Source organism: Malus sylvestris, chromosome 15 (genome assembly GCF_916048215.2).
Source record: "Malus sylvestris chromosome 15, drMalSylv7.2, whole genome shotgun sequence".
NCBI classification, from domain to species: domain Eukaryota; kingdom Viridiplantae; phylum Streptophyta; class Magnoliopsida; order Rosales; family Rosaceae; genus Malus; species Malus sylvestris.
Genome location: NC_062274.1, coordinates 42,856,243 through 42,866,683, shown reverse-complemented (window position 1 = coordinate 42,866,683; position 10,441 = coordinate 42,856,243). Strand labels below are relative to the sequence as shown.

Below are 10,441 nucleotides of genomic sequence, written 5' to 3'. Positions count from 1 at the left end.
CCAACAGGCCTAAAATTCAAAAGAAAATTCAAACCTCTCTCTCTTTCGAAATTCCACCTATAAATTCTCACCGTCTCTCTCATTCACAATCAGGTTCGTCACCACTTCCTCTCTAAAAACGCAGAGAGAAGAAATGAAGAGCCGAAACTCCAAGAAGATCTCCGCAACATGGATTCCCATCTTCTGCATCCCTGCTTTCCTTCTGGGGATGCTCATCACCGGCAGGTAACATTTCCAGCTTACCCAGGTTATGGGTTTTTGTTCAATTGCAATCTCTCTCTCTCTCTCTCTCTCTCTCTCTCTCTCTCTCTCTAGCTTTTAGTGCTGAGACGAATTATGGGTTTTGGATTTTTTATGGTAGCAGAATGTGGGCAGCACCTGAATCCAACGGTCAGCTAATTTCGATTCGTCGCCAAGAGCAAGAGCTTCAAATCGTCTCCGAAGATTGCGCAACTAAGAAGGTGGTCATTTTAATTAATTGCTCTCTAATTACATACCCTTTTGGTTAAATTTGACTATTCAATAAAAAAAATTTGTTGCTATTTATAGAAGCATGGACATGATAAGAACGTGATGGACGAAATCTACAAAACCCATGAATCAATTCAGTGAGTGCAAACACTTGAGCTCTTGTTTTTTTTTTACTTGGGATATTTTGTTTTTGTTGGGGTTGTATGAATTTGTACTTTGTACTGAAAATTTGGCTACTTTCTTGTGACTTTTGCTGGGGCGTGCCAGATCTCTAGACAAGCAGATGGCGTCGATTCAGATGGAATTGGCGGCAGCTCGGAGTTCACAGGAGATGGAGGACTCCGGTGGCTCCACCTCCAACTCGCAGTTGTCTAAGGACAATTCGACGAGAAAGAAAGCGTTTATTGTTATTGGAATTAATACTGCTTTTAGTAGTAGAAGGAGGCGAGATTCAGTTAGAGAGACTTGGATGCCTCAAGGTACTATAAGCTATGTATTCTACTTTATAAGTGTAAACAAGATCTTTTGTTTCTGTGGGCCTGCTTGCTGAATACGTCTGAATTGTTCGCCAGGGGAAAAGCTACTGCAGTTGGAGCGCGAGAAGGGGATAGTTATCCGTTTTATGATTGGCCACAGGTATGGAAAAGTTACATTTAGATCATCAAATTACAGCCTATGAAGTGAAATTTGATGAGGCAATTTTGACATATGCATGTGCCCATCTCCCATGAAATTTTGATACTTCTTCATAGATAGTAGAATATTGTTTAGATAAGGCAGTACTCCTCTAACATGTCTAAGTAATTAAGTGAATTTATTCATACAGTCACTCTGTGGTGTGGTAAAATGTCCGGTAACAATAAACTGCTCATTTAGCAGTAACATGTTCTGTACCACATGCCACCCTTACTTTAATCTTTAAGTCATAACTTAGAAATTTAGGCATGCAGCTTAGTTCACACTTGTTCTTTTGCTAACCTAAAACATTTTTATTGACCAAAAAAAAAAAAACAAACTAAAACATTTTACCACGTTTAATATGATCTACTCATAGCTCATTTTTGTGGGTTTGTTCTGCATCAGACATTCCTCTTACTTCAGTTTTTATCAACATTCGAGATATTGAAACTTGCAACTTAGTTCTTCATTTTTTTTTTTTGCTAATGTTATCGTGTACTGGTCACTGTGTGTCCTACTGGTAATGTCGGGCCTCATATTGTGTCTAACCATTCTGATGTAATAATGACGTGCCATTTTTTTTCTTGTGCGAAAAGAATGAATATGGAGGATAAAGGATAAATTATACATACGAATAGATGCCATAGCATTCCTATTTCTTCTAACCATCGTACACAACCCTAGGATACGTTATTGAATGGTGTTCTGTTTTCTTTCTGAAACTGACCTGAGTGGTATCTGCCTCATTCGTACAGTGCAACATCCAACAGCATTTTAGATAGAGCCATTGATTCAGAAGATGCTCAACATAATGATTTCCTCAGGCTGGTAAGAGAGCGGACATAAAGTTTTGTATATGTGCAACTACTGTTAAGACAATTCAGTAAGGAATTCGGTCTCATTCTTGTTTTGCACTTTAGGAACACGTTGAAGGTTATCATGAATTGTCTGCCAAAACGAAAGTTTTCTTCACCACAGCAGTTGCACAATGGGATGCTGATTTTTATGTCAAGGTGGATGATGATGTACATGTCAATTTAGGTATGCACCGCTGCTGCATTTCTTTATCTTTAACTATTACAATTTGTTACCAAGGATGAATGCCTTACATGCTTTGCTTGCAGGTATGCTAGCTACAACTCTTGCCCGTCACCGTTCAAAACCTAGAGTCTACATCGGGTGTATGAAATCTGGACCTGTTCTTGCCCAAAAGTAATTGTCCTGATGCATTTATAACAATGAGAGATAATGTTACTCTTCAAGTTATATGTGCCTTCAGGGAGGAGATATTGATCTTTTTATGTTTCTTTACTCTCTAGGAATGTGAAGTACCATGAACCAGAGTATTGGAAGTTTGGAGAGGAGGGAAACAAATACTTCCGGCATGCAACTGGACAGATTTATGCAATCTCAAGGGATCTTGCTACATATGTCTCCATTAACCAGTAAGGATACATCAGTTCATCTTTTCTATTTCTTCAAATATAAGTTATATTAACCTTGTCTGCTACTACATTAAGCATCTTGGACTAGATTTTGAGACTTGACATATTTGTGTTGGAGATAGGAAATGCATTGTATGGTTGACCTGCGTCAGCAAAAATACTCTAAAACATTGAAGTTTGCAAACATCTTTTATCCTAGCTTTGGTAATAGAGAAGAAAAGAAAAACAAGTCTGGATTTGTCTTTAACCATTAAAAAATGTTTTGTGAAATCGCAAAAATATGAGAATTGATGATATGGATCTGAATCAAATTAATGGCCTGAAAGCAGCGGTGTTGTCAGTTCTCACCCCCTGCATGTCTAAATGGGATTAATCCATGGGTTCATATTTAATAAAATCTGCAAGTTTTTAAGGTGGTAACTATGGTTTTAAAATTTTCACGTGTTACTTTTTGCAAGACGTGATAGAGTTCTGGGACATCCTGTTTTTTATTGCAGGCCCATATTGCATAAGTATGCCAATGAAGACGTGTCACTTGGTTCATGGTTTATTGGTCTTGAAGTCGAACACATTGATGAACGCAATATGTGCTGTCGTACACCACCAGGTACTGTTTTTTGAAACAAATATGTTATTAGTGAAGGTTTTGCATCCAAATCTAAGGAGAAAAAACAAAGAAATGCAGTTTGGTATTAGCAATGGCATTTGGTGCATGTTTGCAACGTATAAATTTCATAATTTTGTCCATTGCTGCTGGGGTATTTATAGTTTAGTTGAATGGTCTGCAGATTGTGAGTGGAAGGCACAGGCAGGTAATATGTGTATTGCATCATTTGATTGGAGCTGCAGTGGTATCTGCAAGTCGGTGGAAAGGATTAAATCTGTTCATGAGAAGTGTGGTGAAGGGGATGCAGCTGTTTGGAGTTCATTATTCTAAATCGGATCACGTTGTATCAAGTTCAGCCAACAATCTTCTTGAGAGTGTAGGAGATAGTGCACATGGATCTGATCGGCATGATGTCTAAGGCACTGATTTCTTCAACTTTTTTCTTCAACCTGAGAGCTGTAGGTGTTCAAAGATACTTCTGATTGTACATATATGTGGAGGGTAAAGGGGTATTTATTCAAATTGACCCCTCTAGTTTTACTTAGGATCGAATTGTTTTCTTCTGATGTGGGAGTCAGTTGTAGCCCGAGCAGAAGCAGTGACATTTTCAATTGATGTTGTTTATCATCTTAGCCAACAAATTCTCCATCCAAACAGACCCTAAGGGGCTCAACATGTGTCAAGAGATACTTTAGACCTTGTAATTTCTATTGTCATGAAGAGTAAGTGTACTAAATTTGCAGACCAAATGAGGTGTCATCAATACGAAATTAACATGTTAATCAATACTAAAGTAATAGAACTATCAACTTTTATATCATTTAGTTTACAAAAATTAGTTTATAAATTTAGCAGTGCAAATGGAGGCCAAAACGAGTTAGGGGTGAGGATCGGAGATCAAGAAATACCAAAGAGCGACCGTTTTCGTTACCTAGGATCTATCTTGCAAAAGAACGGAGAATTAGATGGAGATCTCAACCATAGAATACAAGCTGGATGGATGAAGTGGAAGAGTGCATCCGGCGTGTTGTATGACCGCCGTATGCCACTGAAGCTCAAGGGAAAATTTTATAGGACGGCAATAAGGCCGGCGATGCTGTATGGCACAGAATGTTGGGCGGTGAAACATCAACACGTACACAAAATGGGTGTAGCGGAGATGAGGATGCTTCGTTGGATGTGTGGGCACACGAGAAAGGATAAGATTAGGAATGAGGATATCCGGGGTAAAGTAGGAGTAGCCGAAATTGAAGGAAAGATGAGAGAAAATCGGTTACGGTGGTTTGGACATGTGCAAAGAAGGCCTACTGACGCTCCGATTAGAAGGTGCGACTATGGGACAGAGGTTCAGGGCCGAAGGGGTAGAGGAAGACCTAGGAAAACTTTGGAAGAGACTCTAAGAAAAGACTTAGAGTACTTGGATCTAACGAAGGACATGACACAGGATCGAGCACAATGGCGTTCTAAGATTCATATAGCCGATCCCACTCAGTGACTTGGATTTTCCAAGTCTCCAACCAAGAAGTTTTCCTCACTCGGGAAATTAAGGGAACACTACCCCAACCTACATGCTCCACTCAGAAAGCTTCAACATACAAGCTTCAACAAAAGAAAATTCAAAGAACTTAGCGAAGAAGGCTTTGGTGTATTTAACACAATACGTTGAAATGAAGGAAAGCTTATTTATTGATATCCCCGATAAGCTACAAATATGTACATATACATGAGTCAAAATAAACACACAAGAGGGAGCCTTCACAAAGGTTGCTTAGGAGAAGCCTCAGCAGTCGGTAGAGCCCCAGAAAGAGAAGGCACCGGAGGGGGATCATTTGGAGCCTCAGTACTGGACAGAACCCTAGGAGGAGGAGGCATCAGAGGTTGATCATTTGGAGCTTCATTACGCGGTACAGCCCCAGAAGACGAAGGCAATAAATGCCTTTGGAACAAACCCACAAATCTCTGATGATCAAGTAAAACCTGACCATCAGTTTCCTTCATCTGGTCAAGCTTCCTCTTCATGTTTGTAGCATAGTCATGTGCGAGCCGGTGCAACTGTTTATTCTCATGCTTGAGCCCTCTAATCTCCTGTTTGAGACTCATCACTTCAGCCGCCAATGATTCAACTTGGCGGGTTCGAGCAAATAGGCGTTGGGCCATATTAGACACAGAACCTGCACACTGAACACTGAGAGCCAGCGAATCCTTAACAGCTAACTCATCAGACCGTTTGGAAAGTAGTCTGTTATCTTTGGGAGTGAGAAGGTTCCTGGCCACCACCGCAGCGGTCATATCATTCTTCATCACGGAATCCCCAACGGTAAGAGGACCAGTTGGGGAGACGAAGGATGGGCGCCATATGTTGTCTGGAGAAGGCGGGGCTGCCTCTTCAACAAGGTTCAAGTCAAAACGACGGTCGGAGGGGCCAGACATTTTCAAAGTTGTTGAAGAGAGAAGAGGTCGGACAAATCAAGATATTAGAAGTGCAAGAATGAAGCTTCTACTGGTGGAGATTCAAGTGTGCTTTGGAACTTAATGCCAGCCTCTATAAAAATCTGCACTCGACGGAGCTTCAGAAATCAAAGAGGCGCCTGCTCAGAAATCGAAGAGGCGTTTGCTTTCTCAAAAGTTGGGCTGCTTAGAGATCACGAGGGTTGATCTCAGAAATCGAAGAGCCGTTTGCTTTCTCAAAAGTTGGGCTGCTCAAAGACCACGAAGGCCGATCTCAGAAATCGAAGAGGCGCTCGCTTTCTCAAAAGCTGGGCTCCCTAGAGACCACGAGGGCCGATCTCAGAAATCGAAGAGGCACCTACTTTTCCAGCCTTGTCAGCACCTGTCACACGCACACTCAGCTTTGCGGAAATTATGGGCATTCTGTCAAAGACTTCTGGGGAAGTAGAAAACACATGAATCTTACTGTTCAATCACCCACTTCCCACACGCAACAATAGCTCATGGGTACCACAGATAACTTTGCCAAAGTTCTCTGCCAAAGTTGAGCACGTGAAGCTTGCAGCTCCCACTACATCGCTCTGACCAAGAAGGGTAAAAGAATAGCAAAGAAACAGCACTAACAAAGTTTAGACCCATAAATTTTGAAGGTCTAGCTACCATATTATTACCCACAAGGGTAAAGGAACAGTACCACTGCTGGATAATTGGAAAGTCCATGTATGTCAACCTCTGTGCTTCGTGGCAAGGTAGACTAGCAAACATGCCCAACCTTTACTCACATTCGAGAAAACACTCCCAATAAGATTGCTTGCTCCAAAATCGAAGAGGCACCGTCCTCCGAATCTAAAGAGCCAGACTCCTAACATGACTACTTTCTTAAAAATCGAAGAGCGGGTAAAGGAACAGTACCATTGCTGGATAATTGGAAAGTCCCTGTGTGTCAACCTCTGTGCTTCGTGGCAAGGTAGACTAGCAAACATGCCCAACCTTTACTCACATTCGAGAAAACACTCCCAACAAGATTGCTTGCTCCAAAATCGAAGAGGCACCACCCTCCGAATCTCGAGAGCCACTCTCCCAACATGATTACTTTCTCAAAAATCGAAGAGACACTGCTCCCCGAATCTCGAGAGCCAGACCCCCAGCATGATTGCTTTCTCAAAAATCGGTGAGGCACCGTTCTCCGAATCAATCGAAGAGGCGCTCGCTTTCTCAAAAGCTGGGCTGCTCAGAGACCACGAGGGCCGATCTCAGAAATCGAAGAGGCACCTACTTTTCTAGCCTTGTCAGCACCTGTCACACGCACACTCAGCTTTGCAGAAATTATGGGCATTTTGTCGAAGACTTCTGGTGAAGTAGAAAGCACATGAATCTTACTGTTCAATCACCCACTTCCCACACGCAACAATAACTCATAGGTACCACAGATCACTTTGCCAAAGTTCTCTGCCAAAGTTGAGCACGTGAAGCTTGCAGCTCCCACTACATCGCTCTGATCAAGAAAGGTAAAAGAATAGCAAAGAAACAGCACTAACAAAGTTTAGACACATAAATTTTGAAGGTCTAGCTACCATATTATTACCCACAAGGGTAAAGGAACAGTACCACTGCTGGATAATTGGAAAGTCCCTGTGTGTCAACCTCTGTGCTTCGTGGCAAGGTAGACTAGCAAACATGCCCAACCTTTACTCACATTCGAGAAAACAGTCCCAACAAGATTGCTTGCTCCAAAATCGAAGAGGCACCGTCTTCCGAATCTCGAGAGCCAGACTCCCAACATGACTACTTTCTCAAAATCGAAGAGAGGGTAAAGGAACAGTACCATTGCTGGATAATTGGAAAGTCCCTGTGTGTCAACCTTTGTGCTTCGTGGCAAGGTAGACTAGCAAACATGTCCAACCTTTACTCACATTCGAGACAACACTCCCAACAAGATTGCTTGCTCCAAAATCGAAGAGGCACCGCCTTCTGAATCTCGAGAGCCAGACTCCCAACATGATTACTTCCTCAAAAATCGAAGAGACACTGCTCTCCGAATCTCGAGAGTCAGACCCCCAGCATGATTGCTTTCTCAAAAATCGAAGAGGCATCGTTCTCCGAATCTCGAGAGCCAGATACCACAGACCACTTTTTCAAAGTGCTCTGACAGAGTTAAAACATGTGAAACTGGCAGCTCCCACTACCGTGCTATGACCAAGCAGGGTAAAGGAATAGCATTACTACTTGTTGTTAGGGAGACTCCTATATATGTCGACCTCCATCCCCAACGGACAGGCAGACCTGCAAAAATGCTCAACCCTTCATCATATCTGAGAGGGCACTCCCAACAAAGCCTTTCGAAATATTCAGCTTTCTTTCCCCCCGATAATACCTCTGCAAACAAGCTATACTAGAGCAAGAATATCTCATATCATCAGGGTTAAAAGCAAGAGTATCCCATATCATGCTTTTTCCCTGTTTTTTCTTTTGGCCTTGTTTTTACCTGCAAGACAAGGAGAAAGAGAGCAATCAGTCAGTACTTGGAATCAAGCTTCCAGCCAGGAACTGACTGCCTGGAACCCCTTACCTGATTACTTACCTGGCATTGCTCTCGAGTACTCATCTTCATCATCTTATGTTTCCAGGGAAGATTCCGCATCTGCTTGAGGAACAGATAGGGCAAGTGCGAAGGATACAAGAAAGCATGTGGAGACAAGCGTAACAGCACACGTGCCGATACATCCATTACTCTGTCAAAAGCAAAAGTATCCCATATCAGCAGGGTGGAACGTACTCTAGATTTGATGGACTTGTTTTGACCCTCAAATTCTTCAGTCGGCCTTATACTCTGGAGGAAACCAGAAAACCCTCCAGCTCAGTTCAAGAATAAGCCTGTGGAAAGTTACTTCTTCAAAAGCAAAAGTATCTCATATCATCTCTTCTCATTTTTCTTCTCTTTATCCTTCATGCTGCTGCAAGATGGGGAGAAGGTGAACAATCAATCGGAGCTCTGATTGCTTACCTTGTCTGTCACCTCTTTCAGCAGACCCCCTAGCTCGGCGACTTGGGGGACTCCTACTACATGGTTTGTATCGCGCTTGACCAAGCCTGAAACTACAAGTAAGCTTCAAGTGAAATTGATACATTACCTTGTGCATCTCCACCAGTTAAAGATACCACCCCTGGATGGAGGAAGAGTACTTCCAGAGAAGATGCCACATCTACCTATGAGACAGATAAGGCAAGTCAAGACGACACCACACTCCGATACTTAGAAGTTTCGTGATTACGAGATCATTATCCCACAATATTTCCTAATGTCATTTGTACTAAATCATTCACTCGTACTCACTAAAGGAGAGCTTGAACCTATGTACTTGTGTAAACCCTTCACAATTAATGAGAACTCTTCTATTCCGTGGGCGTAGCCAATCTGGGTGAACCACGTACATCTTGTGTTTGCTTTCCTATCTCTATCCATTTATATACTTATCCACACTAATGACCGGAGCAATCTAGCGAAGATCACAAAAAGCGACCGTTTTCGTTACCTAGGATCTATCTTGCAAGAGAACGGAGAATTAGATGGAGATCTCAACCATAGAATACGAGCTGGATGGAAAGAGTGCATCCGGCGTGTTGTGTGACCGTCGTAGGCCACTGAAGCTCAAGGGAAAATTTTATAGGACGGCAATAAGGCCAGCGATGTTGTATGGCAGAGAATGTTGGGTGGTGAAGCATCAACACGTACACAAAATGGGTGTAGCGGAGATGAGGATGCTTCGTGGGATGTGTGGGCACACGAGAAAGGATAAGATTGGGAATGAGGATATCCGAGGTAAAGTAGGAGTAGCCGAAATTGTAGGAAAGATGAGAGAAAATCGGCTCTGGTGATTTGGACATGTGCAAAGAAGGCCGACTGACGCTCCGGTTCGAAGATGTGACTACGGGACAGAGGTTCAGGGCCGAAGGGGTAGAGGAAGACCTAGGAAAACTTTGGAAGAGACTCTAAGAAAAGACTTAGAGTACTTGGATCTAACGGAGGGCATGACACAAAACCGAGCGCAATGGCGTTCTAGGATTCATATAGCCGACCCCACTTAGTGGGAAAAGGCTTTGTTGTTGTTGTTGTTGTTGTAGCATTATCTGTCATGATTTAAGCCTTGGAAAGAGCCATTGAATAATCCTTTCGCCTCCGGTTTTTAGACTTTGTTTCCTCTTTTATTTTTATTTTTAAATTAAAATTCGTTTACTAATTACTTTTCCTTTTCAAAGAAATAAAAGTTGAGAAATACAAATAAACTACATTTCGGTGAAGATGTTTTTTTTTTTATAGAAAAGATGTTAGATTAGCTAGCGACGACATTTGAATCGATGTCGTCATATAAGAACTCAACACATTTTCATCATTGTGGTAAATGATCACTTACAAACGTAGACAATTGATTGGTATTAATGCTCAACAAAATGAAATTAAAATAAAGTGAAGATTGAAAAAAATTACTAAAAAATTTAACACAAAAAATAGAACGCGTTTTTTTTTAAATTACGTTAGGCATTAGATTTTAATTTGGTTTGTTAGATCTTCTTTTTTACAATTTGATTTGATCATATTAGATCTTAACCATTAGTTTAATGAATTTATAAATATAAAACTAAAAAAATACACATATACGGTGGACCAGGAATTCTAAGTCAAATTTGCCTTAGAAATGAGTTATGGATTAAAACTCATATTTGTTCCAAGGGATAAAGTAAATTATGGTAAGTTTAAAACCTAAAATTTGAGTTTTATTCCTAGGTCTGAGAG

General features: G+C 41.5%; 1 protein-coding gene across 2 annotated transcripts; it reads left to right on the top strand.

The window, feature by feature from the left end:
• On the top strand, positions 1–3,950 carry LOC126604439 (beta-1,3-galactosyltransferase 7-like). Of its 2 annotated transcripts, none has more exons than XM_050271690.1 (11): positions 1–225; positions 362–461; positions 550–608; positions 739–950; positions 1,044–1,107; positions 1,905–1,977; positions 2,070–2,190; positions 2,274–2,361; positions 2,469–2,594; positions 3,092–3,201; positions 3,383–3,950. In XM_050271690.1, exons 1-11 carry the CDS (start codon positions 134–136, stop codon positions 3,529–3,531), a joined length of 1,194 nt encoding a protein of 397 aa, XP_050127647.1. In that variant the 5' UTR covers positions 1–133; the 3' UTR covers positions 3,532–3,950. The 2 variants fall into 2 exon arrangements, with proteins under 2 accessions (XP_050127647.1, XP_050127648.1); XM_050271691.1 differs by having other exon boundaries at positions 6–225; positions 365–461.
• Positions 3,951–10,441: the final 6,491 nt, after the last annotated feature.

Excerpts from the sequence above, each read along its gene's own strand:
- LOC126604439 (XM_050271690.1), top strand. The coding sequence starts at position 134 with ATGAAGAGCCGAAACTCCAAGAAGATCTCCGCAACATGGATTCCCATC. Across the intron at positions 1,978-2,069 it reads ATAATGATTTCCTCAGGCTG|GAACACGTTGAAGGTTATCA; the intron begins GTAAGAGAGCGG and ends TTTGCACTTTAG. Across the intron at positions 2,362-2,468 it reads GGACCTGTTCTTGCCCAAAA|GAATGTGAAGTACCATGAAC; the intron begins GTAATTGTCCTG and ends TTTACTCTCTAG.